This window comes from Eleginops maclovinus, chromosome 9 (assembly GCF_036324505.1).
Source record: "Eleginops maclovinus isolate JMC-PN-2008 ecotype Puerto Natales chromosome 9, JC_Emac_rtc_rv5, whole genome shotgun sequence".
Taxonomy (NCBI): domain Eukaryota; kingdom Metazoa; phylum Chordata; class Actinopteri; order Perciformes; family Eleginopidae; genus Eleginops; species Eleginops maclovinus.
The window spans coordinates 13922554-13937707 of NC_086357.1; the positions used below are offsets into that span (position 1 = coordinate 13922554).

The 15154-nt window shown below is 40.8% G+C and overlaps 1 protein-coding gene across 1 annotated transcript in view; it reads left to right on the top strand.

The window, feature by feature from the left end:
- Nucleotides 1–15154, top strand: part of hmcn1 (hemicentin 1) — a 76014-nt gene that overhangs the window by 46582 nt on the left and 14278 nt on the right. Inside the window, 35 exon segments of the mRNA XM_063891957.1 lie at nucleotides 448–624; nucleotides 757–908; nucleotides 1094–1217; nucleotides 3402–3577; nucleotides 3771–3867; nucleotides 4314–4436; nucleotides 4541–4696; nucleotides 5033–5314; nucleotides 5418–5585; nucleotides 6424–6537; nucleotides 6810–6896; nucleotides 6985–7176; nucleotides 7287–7460; nucleotides 7543–7656; nucleotides 8084–8229; nucleotides 8320–8470; nucleotides 8717–8914; nucleotides 8992–9105; nucleotides 9323–9510; nucleotides 10544–10640; nucleotides 10796–10957; nucleotides 11078–11191; nucleotides 11285–11487; nucleotides 11650–11731; nucleotides 11846–11977; nucleotides 12175–12324; nucleotides 12613–12738; nucleotides 12741–12771; nucleotides 12859–12983; nucleotides 13089–13272; nucleotides 13646–13743; nucleotides 13871–14149; nucleotides 14248–14444; nucleotides 14698–14779; nucleotides 14957–15093. Of these exon segments, the coding sequence (XP_063748027.1) occupies nucleotides 448–624; nucleotides 757–908; nucleotides 1094–1217; nucleotides 3402–3577; nucleotides 3771–3867; nucleotides 4314–4436; nucleotides 4541–4696; nucleotides 5033–5314; nucleotides 5418–5585; nucleotides 6424–6537; nucleotides 6810–6896; nucleotides 6985–7176; nucleotides 7287–7460; nucleotides 7543–7656; nucleotides 8084–8229; nucleotides 8320–8470; nucleotides 8717–8914; nucleotides 8992–9105; nucleotides 9323–9510; nucleotides 10544–10640; nucleotides 10796–10957; nucleotides 11078–11191; nucleotides 11285–11487; nucleotides 11650–11731; nucleotides 11846–11977; nucleotides 12175–12324; nucleotides 12613–12738; nucleotides 12741–12771; nucleotides 12859–12983; nucleotides 13089–13272; nucleotides 13646–13743; nucleotides 13871–14149; nucleotides 14248–14444; nucleotides 14698–14779; nucleotides 14957–15093 (5132 nt within the window).

Consider the following 15154-nt stretch of genomic DNA (forward strand, 5'->3'; position numbering starts at 1 on the left):
GGCTGCTGTGCTGGAACTGTCTATACTGCTGCTTGCCTTATCTTTAACCGTTAATAGAACAGCAGAAAATTGATTTCAGATGACTCCCTTTAGGCAGCTTTAATCCTTTCCACTGTCTTTATTTTCCAATCTGTTCCAACAGTACAGATAAGGAGTCACATTCAAGTGGAATTTAACATTTTCTTGTGATTTTTCTGCAATTTACAGAACGTGTTCCTCTACAATAATCTGATTTATGTGCACAATGTTGCATGTATAAAGATGTCATTGTATTTTAGGTACCATTGTCCATAGCTAGTCAGATGAAATTGAAAAACATTTCTGCTTTTAATAACGTTTTTGTGTTGTTTTTGTTACTTCAATCCAACCTCACCCTTGTGAGATGTGATTCATATGTATTTTCCATTTGCTTTATGTGAAGCACCTTGAATAACCTTTGTGTTCCAGCTATCACTTGGTACAAAGATGGCCGACCGCTGACAAGTGCAGCTGGGGTTACCATGCTGAAGCGTGGCCAGTTGCTTGAGATTGAACGAGCTCAGCTGTCAGATGCTGGGATGTACAGATGTGTAGCGGTCAACCTGGCTGGAGTTGCAGAGATATCCCACAGTCTGCAGGTGTATGGTGAGCACACATTAAAACTGAGCTATACCTTTACTTATCTGACTTGATAAACCTTCCACAGCATTAGAGAAAGTTTCTCTTTTGCTTAACTGTCATGCATTTATGCAATCCTTTTAATTTCCCTCCTTGCAGTGCCTCCCATCATCTCGAGTCGAGGGGGCACAGTAACAGTTGTTGTAAACGAGGCTGCCAGGCTGGAGTGTGAGGCCACCGGTGTTCCTCTACCCAGCCTCACATGGCTCAAAGATGGCAGTCCTGTAGCAAGTGTTTCACATGGCATACAGGTGTGTATATATCATTAAAACTCATATCAATATGATTCTATAGATTTATATTATGATTTGAATTTTGGCATAATGTTTCCTTACATAGGACAATAATTTAATTGGATATTTACAATATGTCTACATTTTCATAAACGTGTACTTGCATGTATGCCGTGCCTGATCTATGTCTTTCTCCCACTTAGGTGTTGTCTGGTGGCAGACTACTTTCTCTGAACAGCGCTCTTGTTAGTGATACAGGCAGGTACACCTGTGTGGCTGTCAATGCAGGAGGAGAACAACATAGAGAGTACGACCTGAGGGTTTATGGTGAGTAGATCACAAGTTTTTGCATACACGTACATGTGCAAACAAAAATCCCTTTTATGTGAAATATATTATTACAGCTACATATACATACTTATACATATCATATTTTACAAAAGGCTTATGACATAATATAAGAAAATTGATAACAGGAGGTTTAAACTGCTGCAATGAATCAACAAGTCAAACAAACAAGAAAATCATTTTTGAAATTCTATGGGTTCAGCTTCTTGCTTTTCTTTGTCCTCTATGATTGTTTACTGAATATCTTTGATGTAGATTATTAGTCTCAGTGGAAACAATATTAAAATATGTCCTCTATAACTCATGGATTCACTATTTTCATAAAACAAAATATTCATGTACTGTATTTCTGCCCTGTTCCTGAAGTGCTGATTATGTGACTGTCGCTTTAAATTGTAGCTGACCTGTAGCTGGCCACGCCACTTTGGAGCATCATGCATGAGAAGTTTCTAACGGAGAAAGTCAACTAAACGCTGCAGTGATTAAACACAATATTATGTTCAAAACCACATCAAGCATTATTTCTGAAACACTGATTTTCTCAGTGTTTACCACTAGAACAGTGACATTATATGAATTATATATTACAACTTTACTCTAAGTCCCTCCTGCAGACATCCTGCTGAATAAAGAGATACAGAGCTGCTCGAGGGATTCAGCTCGCCTACTGTATATTGTGGAAGATAGGTTGGGACGTGTCACGTCGGTGGGACGTTGCCAGGAGTTCAATGTAAAGCCAGCCCACATTTCAGTTATGATGTCATATCGGCAGCAAATCTGGATCAGCTCGTTTGTACCCCTGTTTTTAGAGATGTGGGTAAAGAGGAAAAGAGAGAGGGGTGTATTTTCTGACATTTTGTGAGTCTCCTTACACACCGGGGACACATATTTATGAATAAAAGACAGCAAAAAGTGCATTTTGCTCAAAAGTGGGCCTTTAAATTATTTTACTCAAGACTTCATGTATATAACACTCTTTGTTTCTTTCTTCTTTAAATGAGTTTTGATTATGGCTGACGTCAAATGTCCTGTCAATAATATACTGAAGTGAAATTTGAAAAAGGCTTCCAGCAAAACATGCGTTTGTAGAGGAAGTATGCTTTGACTAAGTTTAGCATTTCAATAACCATTTTTTCTAATACAGATCTGAGCTTGATGGCAGAGCATTTGTTATACAAGTCTGTACAAACCTAGTTTACATATAGAATATGTGCCTGTGTGTCTGTCCCATTATGTGTGTTTGAATCAATGTATGCTGAATTTAAACATCCACATGACGTGCGTTTCCTCAGAAAGATAAAAAAGAAACTTGTCCAAAGAAATAAAGGCGGATTTGTTGTGGTAATTGCTACCATTCTTCTGTTGCTTCCTGTCTCCGCCAAATGCTGAGCTGAGGGCCTGTCAGTCTTTCCCCCATGACCCTACTGCAGGGAAATTGGCCAGCAGTCCTTTTCTGGGCCAGGCTAGATCCACCCAAAAAGTTGAACTGCCTTGTCTGTTGAAAAAGTTGAAACAGAAGCTTAAATTAACAGAATCGTCACATAATGTAGGTGTTTTTTATTGGTCCAGTTTTCTGTTAGAATAGAGTCATTCATGGGGTGGAGACCTCCAGACACTTCCTGACAGAATTTCCCACCACCCTGTTGCTCAAAAGTCCCAGAAAAAAAAATGTAGTTAAATGTTCTCAGCAATTGTTTGTTGTTGTGCTCGGAAAGAAACAGGGCATAAAAACATAGTTTGTGCACATTTCTTTGCACTTTAGTCATTATGCAGTGCATGTTAGCAATTTGCATGGAGATCAGGTTTCAAGAACGTCTTGGAAATAAAGCAACTTTGATTGTTATTACCACAAAAAAATGTTGAACTGGTTTAATGATGCAGTCATAGCCCAAGATAGGATTAGTACTTAAAGAGCACCAGCTGCCCAATTTAACAGACCCTTTGAATCTCAGGAAGCAATGGTTTCTATTTGCTAATGATGTAATATGAATGACTTAACAGCATTTAGAATTTCCCAGCGGGCTAGCTTTCAAGTTCAATTAATGTAAAAGAACACTTGAATAGTGTGTATGCGCTGACCATTAAATGTTTTATTTGTACACATCATTTTCTTCAATCTGTCAGAGAAACAGTTTCAGTAGTTTGCCTTCATGTCTTTCGCAGTGCCCCCTAACATTAAAGGTGAGGAGGTGAATGCCACAGTGATGCTCGGTCGTCCAGTCGAGCTGCAGTGCCAGAGCGATGCAATCCCTCCACCGAACCTCTCCTGGCGCAAAGATGGCCGCCCCCTCTTCAGGAAGCCTGGTCTGACTATGTCAGCAGACGGGAGTGTGCTTAAGGTACAGCCGATATTATGAATTATAAAATGGTTTTCCTAATCTTTGTAAAAGGTGATAATACTTGACATAACTTGTGTCTTTTGAGTTCATCCTCCTCAAAATCATTGTATTTTCACTATTCACCTTGTTTTTAATTTGAGTTCAGAGTTTGTCAGTGTATTGGCATATCTCATGATTTGTCTATTGTTGTTAGTTCGATAGTGCCCAGGTGCAGGATTCAGGCAGGTATTCCTGTGAAGCCACCAATGTTGCTGGGAAAACAGAAAAGAACTACAATCTTAACGTCTGGGGTGAGTTTATCTTTATTTGTTGGCTCTATATGTTTGCTAAACTGCTTTATAAGAATATCTTTGTGTTGGCTAGGAAGCTGAATCTGAAAGTAAAAGTGAAGTATAATATAGATGTTATAGGATCTTTTCATGATATTACTTATAAGTTATTTGATTAGTTAGTAATAAACCATTGATTAAGCTGCACTCAATCTCTATGGATAACCGCAATGGCTTAGTTACCTGTGTTTAAACTGATCAGACCAATGCATAAAACATGATATCAACAGTGTTTGTAACCTGTTAACATTTTATTTTCCGCTCACATTTTCACGAATAGAGATGTTGCAGCAGGGATTTTAGGGAGCTTGTTAGGTTTCATACTCACCTTCATCTCAGTGAACTGCACCAGCATCTGAATTGAATGTGATGTGAGCGCCTCCTTTTGGTGCCTGTCATTATCTCAGTTTCTCCCAGTATCCGTGGCTCAGAGGAGGTGTCTCCTATGACTGTGACTGAAGGAAGTCTCATCTCTCTTGTGTGTGAATCCAGTGGCATACCGCCCCCCAGCCTTACCTGGAGGAAGGACGGTAAGTGTCTATTAGACACAAAGACCAAAAGTATTGCTACGGTATATGGACATTGTTTGATATACTGTGATACCAGACTGAACTATGCTCTGTATTTGTCCCAGGTTCTGAGATCAAGTCGGACCAACGTCTCAGGGTTTTATCAGGAGGTCGCCAGCTGCAGATCTCCAGCGCAGAGAAGACCGATACAGCCTCTTACTCCTGCACAGCCTCCAGCGCGGCAGGCACTACCTCTAAGGAGTACAACCTGCAGGTTTATGGTATGTGTCTTCTACCAGATCTGCATCATACTTCATTTTAAGTATTTGAAACCAGAGCTTAAGCTAGGCGCAAGATATTAAATGGATGTTTCCTTTTATGAACAAAGAAATCAGGGGACATTTCTTTGATAGTGTACCGTGTTTAAATGACTAAACATCATGCATGTAATTGGATCCACTTAAATTATGCCTGTAACTTTGAAAGAAAGGTGCATGTATTTATGCAGTACATTCTTAAAAGCCATACAGTATGAAAAAATTGATCGTTATTGAACATTTTGCTTAGCATGTCTTGACAGAGAATGACCACCAACTCACCTGCTTCTCTCACTTCAGTCCGCCCTTCCATCAGACGCAGCGAGGGCGACACAGATAACGTTGCCCTGACAAAAGGAGGTGATGTGACCCTACAGTGTGCCGCAGAGGGCGTACCGCGACCAGCCATTACATGGCTGAAAGATGGGCGGCCAATCACAGGCCAGAACGGAGCCAAAGTCCTGAACGAGGGGAGGCTGTTAAAGATTAAAGATGCTAAAGTGTCAGACACAGGACGCTACACCTGTATCGCTGTAAATGTGGCAGGACAGGCTGACAGCAAGCATGACATCAGTGTACATGGTATGAAAACATATTTAGCTTGATCTGTTTTGTTCTTCTGTTTGGAGAGTTATAGACCATTTCAAGGTCTTGTATTTTTCCAAATGCCTCTCCTCTTTTTCAGTCCCACCTAGCATAATTGGTCAGGTGCAGCAGCCAGAAAATGTGAGTGTTGTAGTGAAGAACCCAGTTGCTCTGAGCTGCGAGGCCTCTGGTATCCCTCTTCCTGCAATCAACTGGCTAAAGGATGGTCGGCCTATCAAAGTAACGAGCTCAGTGCGCGTCCTCTCTGGTGAGTAACTGTGTGACTTAAAGAACTTGAAAAACCAAAGTTACAAAACGTATGCAACATTATTTGCTTTAAATGTTAACTGTTTTTCACGTTTGATCACCCCATGTTATTATGTGCCATGTCAGATATCTTCAAACGTCTAAAACATTTTACTTTAGTTTGCCAGTCGTGAAGGAAAAGAGTCAATGAAAACAAGCCACCAAAAATATAAATGATTGCCTCGATTTATGACTGAGTAACTTGAACTGTTTGGCTTCCTAGATGATTTCAAAGGCCATGTCATTGCAATACATCACCAGTAATAGGATGTAATAGGATCACTGCGACGTGGGCCAAACTCCACGGACAGAGATTTGCGAAACAAGACAAACGGGAGCAATTGCTTTGAAATGTGTTTTTAAACATTTAACAAGACGTACTGAGGCCTTCAAATTAAACCATTGCTTCAAGTTAAACATACTACCTTAATCACTTGTCCACAGCTCAAAGTACCATTCCCTGCAAATATGATTTTGTGTTTGACTTATATACATTTTTAGGCATAAGCTCAGGATAACTTTTTGCAAACCCAAACATTGTCTCAATGGTTGTCACTTGTCTTCTCATTAGCCATGTTAGGACACAGTTTGTAGAGACAGATTCAATTCGTCTTAAATATCATTAAAACTGATGCTGACTAAATGTTTTAACAGCTGTGAGCCTCAGAGTCTCAATTCTTCTTGTTAATTGACCCCAGTTTTCAAAGAGGGGTGAATTACTTTCAACAGGTTTAAATTTATGGTTACATTACGTTACATTTCAACAAATAATGCAACAAATAATTGGTTTGTCATTCTAGGTGGCCGGAGCCTGCGTCTAATGCACGCTGCAGTGGAGGATGCTGGGAGGTACACCTGTATTGTGTCCAACATCGCTGGGGAGGAAAGAAAGAACTTTGACCTCGACATCCTTGGTAAAGATTAAATAAACCCTTCTTTTTCTTTATTAGATGGCATCATAATGAATGAAAATGTCAACTTCACTATACAGATTAAAATACAATACAATTAATTCAATCAAGGTCTGTGTGGTTGGAAAATGTGTTTACATTCACAGATAATCTGATTTCATTTAACATTTATTAAAAAAAAAAGATATGATAAACATTTATTTTGCTGTGATCATTTTTTAATGAACGGGAAAACAGTGAGAACAATGTAATTGATTTTCAGTTTGATTCGACAGTTCCACCAAGCATTGTGGTCGGGGGAACTGTGGCGGATACTAAAGTGAAGGAGAAACACAACATCACTCTTAGCTGTGAGGCCTCAGGTAAGTGACATCATACATTGACGTTTAAACCACATGTTCTGCTAATGAAAATTAATTTGATCAATTCAGTATTACATTCATTTCATAGGTAACCCTGTACCAGAGGTTAAATGGTTGAAGGATGGACAGCTGTTAATGCCTGACACACGGCACCAAGTTCTGTCTCATGGTCGCTTCCTCCAAATATCTGGGGCCCAAATTGCAGACACCGGCAGATACAGCTGCCTGGCATCCAACAGTGCAGGGGAACGGAGCCGGCACTTCAACCTCAATGTTCTGGGTACAAACACAATGCCTTTTTTAATTATTTACAGTATGACTCAAACTATTTGAGATCAATTTATGTTATTTTTCTAAGTTTTATTTCTCTGCTTTTCCCTTTTTTGCCAGTTTCTCCCACCATTGCTGGATCGGGTCCTGACGGTTCTTCAGAGGAGGTGACCGTAACTCTGAGCAGCCCCACCTCTCTCGTGTGTGAAGTCCAGTCTTACCCTCCTGCTCTCATCGTTTGGCTCAAGGACGGTACTCCATTCGAGTCAAGTCGCAACGTCCGAGTCCTTCCAGGTTTGAGACTTAAATAACAATAGACTTGAAATGTACTCGAATACAGCAGTAGAGTTTGAATCCATCAACCATGCTTTCACAGGTGGGCGCACCATGCAGATTCTGAATGCTAAAGAAGAGGATGCTGGGAGATATACCTGTGTGGCCACCAATGAGGCTGGAGAGACACTAAAGCACTATGAGGTCAAGGTTTATGGTGAGATTTCTGTTCTGAACACCAGCTGTATCTTACTTTAGCTGTCCTCGACCGAAAAAATCATTGGATCTGAAAAACTGATTTTCCCACAAAGAATATTTCAAAAGCCCCATTTTATATGTTGTTTACCACAGGTGAGCTCATAAGTCTATTGGAAATAAGTAATTCATCATTAAGAAAGCATTAAACAATGATCTTGATAGATTAAGAGTAAAGCAACAGATTAGTCGAGCACTGTTACGCTAGGGGAGCTCAAGAGAGTACAGTCAAATATAAATAAATATAGCTAATATACTGATAATAATGGTCAGAGATTACATGTTAAATCTGTTAATTCTTGGTGATGGATGAAACATGATCATATAAACAATCGTTTTTATTCACTCTGTATGTCAATGTTGTCTTAAACATGTTTTTTTGACTCCAGTTCCTCCTCAGATCAATAAGAATGATATTCCCGGGGAAGGACTGGCACCCAAAGAGGTCAAGATCAAGGTCAACAGCACCCTGACCCTCGAGTGTGCAGCTCAGGCCTTTCCTACTCCAGCACTGCAGTGGTTCAAGGACGGACAGGTAGCAATCTTATTTCATTCAGAGAGATTATGGGAGAAAAAAAAGAAAATTACCTGTAAAACCTGATTTCTCATTCTTTTTCTTCAATAGATCCTGCGCACAGATGACCATGTGTCCGTAACAAACAACGGTCGTATTGTTCAGATCAAGCACGCTCAGGTGTCAGACACCGGCCGCTACACCTGTGTAGCCACTAACATAGCTGGCGAGGATGAGAAGGACTTTGATGTAAATATACAAGGTGAACTGGGTCGACTGATGCTGATTTGTTAACTGAGATTATTTATGCATTTCAAGTGTATTCTGGTTCTGTTGTTTGTGTGTTTGAAAACGGCAATTTGTGCAAAAATGTTTTGTTTAAAAAAAAAAATACCATTCATTTTAAGGTCATCATCCTTAAATCATAAAAGAACAATAGCCTTGAATTGTGCTGTCTGAAATCGGAAATGTTAAAGTTTACAAAAATGATTACATTTCTCTTTTTCAGTTCCGCCTAATTTCAACAGACCTGGTGGAGTTGGTGATAGCACGTCTCCCCCAGGCTTTGGAGGGGATGTTCGAGATGTGATACTCAACAATCCCATCTCTCTGTATTGCGAGACCAATGCGGTGCCTCCTCCGACACTCACTTGGTACAAAGATGGACAACTGCAGACCTCAAATGACAGAGTTCTGATCTTGCCGGGTGAGTTGACATATAAAACAGGGAGGAAGCAAGATGGAGGGTGAGTTTACACTAATCTTTGATGGTTTTACTCACAGGTGGGAGAGTGTTACAGATTCCCAGATCACAGGCTGAAGACTCAGGAAGGTACACGTGTGTGGCTGTAAACGAAGCAGGAGAAGACTCCCTTCAGTATGATGTCAGAGTATTATGTGAGTAAAAACTATTTTCTTTGTGGTTAAGGTATCAGACAGTTTAACAGAGCTGGGGGGAATCATTTTATTTGCAAAGATTCAACCACTCCCCGCTGGCAGTAGGCAATGGCCCATCAGGACCGAATCCTCCCACCACAAAAGCACTTTACATTGTGTATTGTTATTGCATTAATTTCCTATGTTAAAATTCCCTTTTTTTTCTGTCCTGCAATAGTGCCGCCGACCATACGAGAATCAGACAGCGATTTGCCCGACGAGGTCACAGTTTTAGTCAACAAAACTACCCAACTGGAGTGTTATGTGGATGGAAACCCCGCCCCGAAGATCACCTGGTTTAAGGACAGCCAGCCAGTCAGCTCTGATGGGCCAAATAGGATCTTGTCCAATGGGCGAACACTTCAGGTAAAAACTAGGAAGAGAGTTGTTCTCCACGTGTGTCCTAGCCTATGATATACCAGTTGCCTATAACGATAACCAAAGATAGAAACCCTTGTACAATATTTTAAAAATCACCAGAAGATGGTTGCAATGAATATATTTATAAAACTTAAATTGTTCGGTATGAGATTAGCTTCTTCCACTTTTGTGTAACTCTCTAAGGTACAGATACTCCAGACAATGGGATATCTGTCCCAATACAAAACAACTGCTTCATCACTTGAATTTTGTTGATCATATCTATTTTAAAGGTCCCCTATTATGCAAAATGCACTTTTTGCTGTCTTTTGTACATCATTGTGTGTAAGGAGACTCACAAAGTGTCAGAAAATACAACCCTCTCTCTTTTCCTCCTTACCCACATCTCTAAAAACGGAAGTACAAACGAGCTGATCCAGATTTGCTTCGGTTATGACGTCATATCGGAAATGTGGGCTGGCTTTACATTGAGCTCCTGGCAACGTCCCACCCACATGACACGTCCCAACCTATCGTCCCCCATATACAGTCGCGAGCTGAATCCCCTCTGCAGCACCTCTGTGTCTGTGTATTCAACAGGATGTCTGCTGGACTTAGAGTCGTTGTATATATAACACATATAATGTCACTGTTCTAGTGGTAAACACTGAGAAGGGTTTCAGAAATAATGCTTGATGTGGTTTGCAACATAATATGGGGTTTAATCACGGCAGCGTTTAGCTGAGATTCTCCGCTAGAAACGTCTCTCTTCAGACAGAGAGCTACATGCACTCCTAAGGGGTGTGGCCAGCTTCAGCTCAGCTCAGATTTAAAGCGACAGTCACAGAATCAGCACTTCAGGTACAGGGCTGAAATAGAGGGGTATGTGGCATGCTACAATGGGTGACACTTCACAGACATGTTTTGTATAGATATTGCCCCACAATATATTGTTGAAATATATAGCATAATAGGAGACCTTTAACTAGATCTGTGCTCTTACTAGATTACAAATCTTGTCATCTTTCCCAACCATCAGGTGTTAACTGCTCAGGTGTCTGACACAGGGCGCTATGTGTGTGTGGCTGACAATGTGGCTGGAAGTGCAGAAAAGTCCTTTAACCTTAATGTTCATGGTGAGTCACATGTTAAATGGTAAATCAAATTTCCATTCTTAATTGTCTTTTATTATCACAATTCTGTAAGAAAATGTCTTTCTACTTTATAAAGATTTAATTGTGTGAAAATAACTGTTTCCTATATAAAATGTTTCTTGTCTTTTTCCTTCAAGTACCTCCCACCATTATCGGCCTGAGTCCTGAGACTGTAACTGTGGTGGTGAACAATTTTGTGTCGTTCTCTTGTGAAGCTACTGGTTTCCCCCCTCCTACTTTGAGCTGGCTAAATGACAGGGGTCCCATTCAGGGAGACACCAATGCACTCATCATGCCAGGTTCTGCAACTTGGGTCACATTTAACATTGTGCATGGAATATCTGTATCTGAGCCTGCCATAAAAAAGATCAACAACAGTTCATTCTAAAATGTGTTGGTGTGTTTATTTGTGCCTTTAGGTGGTCGTACTCTACAGATTCTGAAAGCCAAAGTATCTGATGGAGGAAAGTACAGCTGTGTGGCCATGAACGCAGCAGGAGAGGCCTACAAACACATTTATCTCACAGTTTTTGGTCAGTACACTTCAATATTGTGTTGAATGTACACTGAGCACCTGACTTTACATCATAAAATGATGGTAAATGTTTTCCTCCTTCGACTCTTAGTTCCTCCCAGTATCCGGGACAGTAGTGGGGATTCCCCTGTGGTGGTGAATGTGCTCGTTGGGAAATCAGTAAAGCTGGAGTGTGAGTCAAACGCTGTCCCTCCACCCACCATCACCTGGTACAAGAATGGCAGGATGGTGGCAGAAACGGCAAACCTGCGCATCCTGGCGGACGGACAGATGCTTGAGATCAAAGGCTCAGAGGTAAGAGATGCGCTGTTTGTTCATCTTATTACTGAGGACTTTTTTCTTTCTTAAAAAAAAAGCAACTCTTGCCTTTTTTGCCCTTTTGTAATTTATTTGTAAGAATATTGTTTTCAGTGTTTTCCTTTTGCATCTTTCTGTAATGTCTTCTCTTTCATTCAGGTGTCTGATACAGGACAATATGTTTGCAAGGCCACCAATGTTGCTGGACAAGTAGACAAGAACTTTCACTTGAATATCTATGGTAGCTCAATATATATATATATTACATCTTCAAAATATAAACTTCCTAAAACACACATAGATTACACTTAGATTATAATATTGAAAAAATAAATGTTTCCACTTCTCTCTTCAGTGCCTCCCAGTATTGATGGCCCAGCAGAGGAGAGTGTTGTGGAAACCATCAGTAACCCTGTCACCTTTGCCTGTGATGCTACTGGAATCCCTCCTCCAAGCCTCACGTGGTTAAAGAATGGACGACCCATAGGTAGGCCTTTATTTTGTCAATGTCTTCCTGGGACAGAAAAGTAATTCTTCATCTGTGTCTTACATTTTAATCAAATAACCTGTTTAACACAACTAACTTTGGATGATACAAAGGGAAAGGGCTACTACTACATGACATGGTACTGTAGCTTTGTCATTGTCATTTCAAATATACCAAACATCTTCGTATTTCTTTAGAGAACTCAGAGTCTCTGGAGATGCACATCTTCGCTGGAGGAAGCAAGCTGCAGATTGCACGGTCACATGTTGCTGACAGCGGCACTTATACATGTGTGGCCTCCAACGTGGAGGGCAAGGCACGCAAGAGCTACAACCTCTCTATACAAGGTACAAGCACAGTCAAAGCCTCATTCACAATGAACCAGTTATAACCCTATTCTAGAGACCAGTTGCATATTAAAGAAATGTAAATGCTTCTCTTTCCATGAGCCCAGGATTAATGTGTTGCCAGTATACTGTTATACAGATACATGTGTTTGTTTTTAAGGTTTTCTTATCATATTTATAAGATTGTGTTAAGGTAAGATAAGAATTAATTTATTATCCCAAACTGGGAAATCTTTGAAAACTGGGACATTTTTGAAAAACCAAACTGTAAAACTGTTATTCTATTAGTCCCTCCCAGCATATCTGGATCAGAGCTGCCGCGTGAAATGGGAGTCCTTCTCAATGAAAGCATCCAGCTGGTCTGTCAGGCTCGGGGAACCCCGGCTCCAACCATCCAGTGGTTAAAGGATGGAAAGTCATCAACAATACAGGAAACCAAGGTCTCAGGTAATGCTCACTGGCGAACAAATATTTAGTCCAGTTCAGTGATGAATGAGTGTGTTGATGATGATGAGATGATGCCTGTCTATTCAGAATCAGTCCCGATGGAAGCACACTCACTGTGACCGAAGCTAACACACCTGATAGTGGCAAGTACACCTGTGTGGCCACCAACACTGCAGGGGAAGAAGACAGGATATTCAATCTGAATGTGTATGGTGGGTTAAAAATATTTGTTTGTACTTTTATCGTTCAACACAAACTTATTTATAGCATGAGGAACTTGTTTTTCATTGACTTTGCTTTCCATTTGGCTTTCTCAGTGCCCCCTGTGATAGACGGCAACAGTGAGACAGTTGATCAGCTGACCACACTTCTGGACAGTTCTGTCAACATTGAGTGTGTTGCAACAGGCTCTCCTCCGCCCCAACTCAACTGGCTGAGAAACGGCCTGCCTCTGCCAGTCTCCTCCCACATACGGCTTCTTTCTGCTGGACAGGTGCTTCGGTAGGTCAGTGGACAGGGCTCAAGAAGACTTTGTATCACATGGTGCTGCATTAAGAACAACTTCTTGTGTTTCTTGTGTGTTGAAAAGTGCTAGTCAGCAATCATTGTGTGACTTATAGGTTTAAATATTTATCTGTAAAATGTGATTATTAGTAATTACTTATCTTTTAAAAAAACTATCCTGCCAGTATTCCTACTTCAGTGTAATGGGTTGCATCAGAAAGTGTTTCATTGTCTGTGACATGCTGTTTCAAAGATCCCTTCTCTACCAATTATAAAAAGTGTTAAAAACATTGGTTTTGAGACTTTATGCCTAGATAAATTGTAATTGGAGACTTATATTATGACATGTTGTACCTTTTGCTTCTTTTAGGATAACACGCACTCAGGTGTCCGACAGTGGAACCTATACCTGCGTTGCATCAAATAGGGCAGGAGTGGATAACAGACATCATAAGCTACAAGTGCATGGTGAGTCTGAACACATTACTGTCTTGTTCAAATAGAAAATAATAAACTTAGATCAAACTGTACAGCAATAGAAAATAATCCTCCATATTTGTTCCTATCATTTCATATTTTGTGTTGCTTTCCTTAGTCCCTCCTGGTTTGGATGGAGCAGGTAGCACAGAGGACGTGACCGTAGTCAGAGGACACTTGGCTTCTCTGCTGTGTATTGCTGATGGGACCCCAACCCCAACTATGTCTTGGCTTAAAGAAGGGGTAACTCTAATCACTGACTCCCATCTAAAGTTCCTGAACCTGAATACAACTGTCCAAATTATCCAGGCCCAGGTCAATGACACTGGACGCTACACATGCGTGGCTAACAATAGTGCTGGCCAAGCTATCCGCCACTTCAACCTAAAAGTGCTGGGTGAGTAAAAAGGGGTAGATAACTTTTTTTATCCAGTGTTCTGCCTTTGAATCAAACATGTGGAAAAATATATTGTTTGTTTATATGTTCTTATTTAGACCCTCCACGCATCAAGGGCTCTGGAGTACCTGCAGAAGTTTCTGTTGTGGTTAATAATGTCCTGGAGCTTCAGTGTGAGGCCTCAGGTATCCCTACGCCCTCTTTGACCTGGCTCAAAGATGGACGCCCGCTCCCACAGACAGACAGTGTGCGCCTCCTCCGGGGAGGAGAGGTTCTCCGTGTGGCCTCAGCCCAGGTCAGTGACCAGGGAAGCTTGATTTGAAATAAAAGTGTTCATATATAAAAATGTAATTTGTTTCCCCTTTCCAATGAAAACATAAAAAAATCTTCTTCCTTTAAATATTGTTAATTGGGCGGTTGAGTCTCTTACCTGGTGGGGCAGGTGTACCCTGTACAGAGGCTTAGTCGTTTTACTGTACGTCTGTGAGTCTGACTTGCAGACATTTGCTGAATGTGTTTTTACTTAACTGTTCTTCACTTGAACTCAGTTGGAGGACACAGGCAGATACAGCTGCTTAGCAAACAGTCCAGCAGGAGATGATGACAAGGAGTTCCTGGTTCGAGTGCATGGTGGGTTATATAATTCACTCATATTACATGTGCAACCAAAAGGATGAGTCAATCAACCCGTGCGCATGTTAACATTTTACACATTTTGTTTTTTACTATGAATAAATAGTAATGTGAGATGACATTGATCTATAAAATCCAGTCAACCCCAGTCTCTTTCTTGTTTTCCCCTAACAGTCCCCCCTAACATTGCGGGGGAGAGCACTCCTCAGGACCTGTCAGTGCTGCAAAACAGACAGGTTATCCTGGAGTGCAAGTCTGATGCCGTCCCACCTCCAACTCTCAGCTGGCTAAAAGATGGAAAACCATTGCAGGTCAGAAACCAAACAAACAACATATCCCAAAATAATATGACTTCTCCCTAAATATACTCAC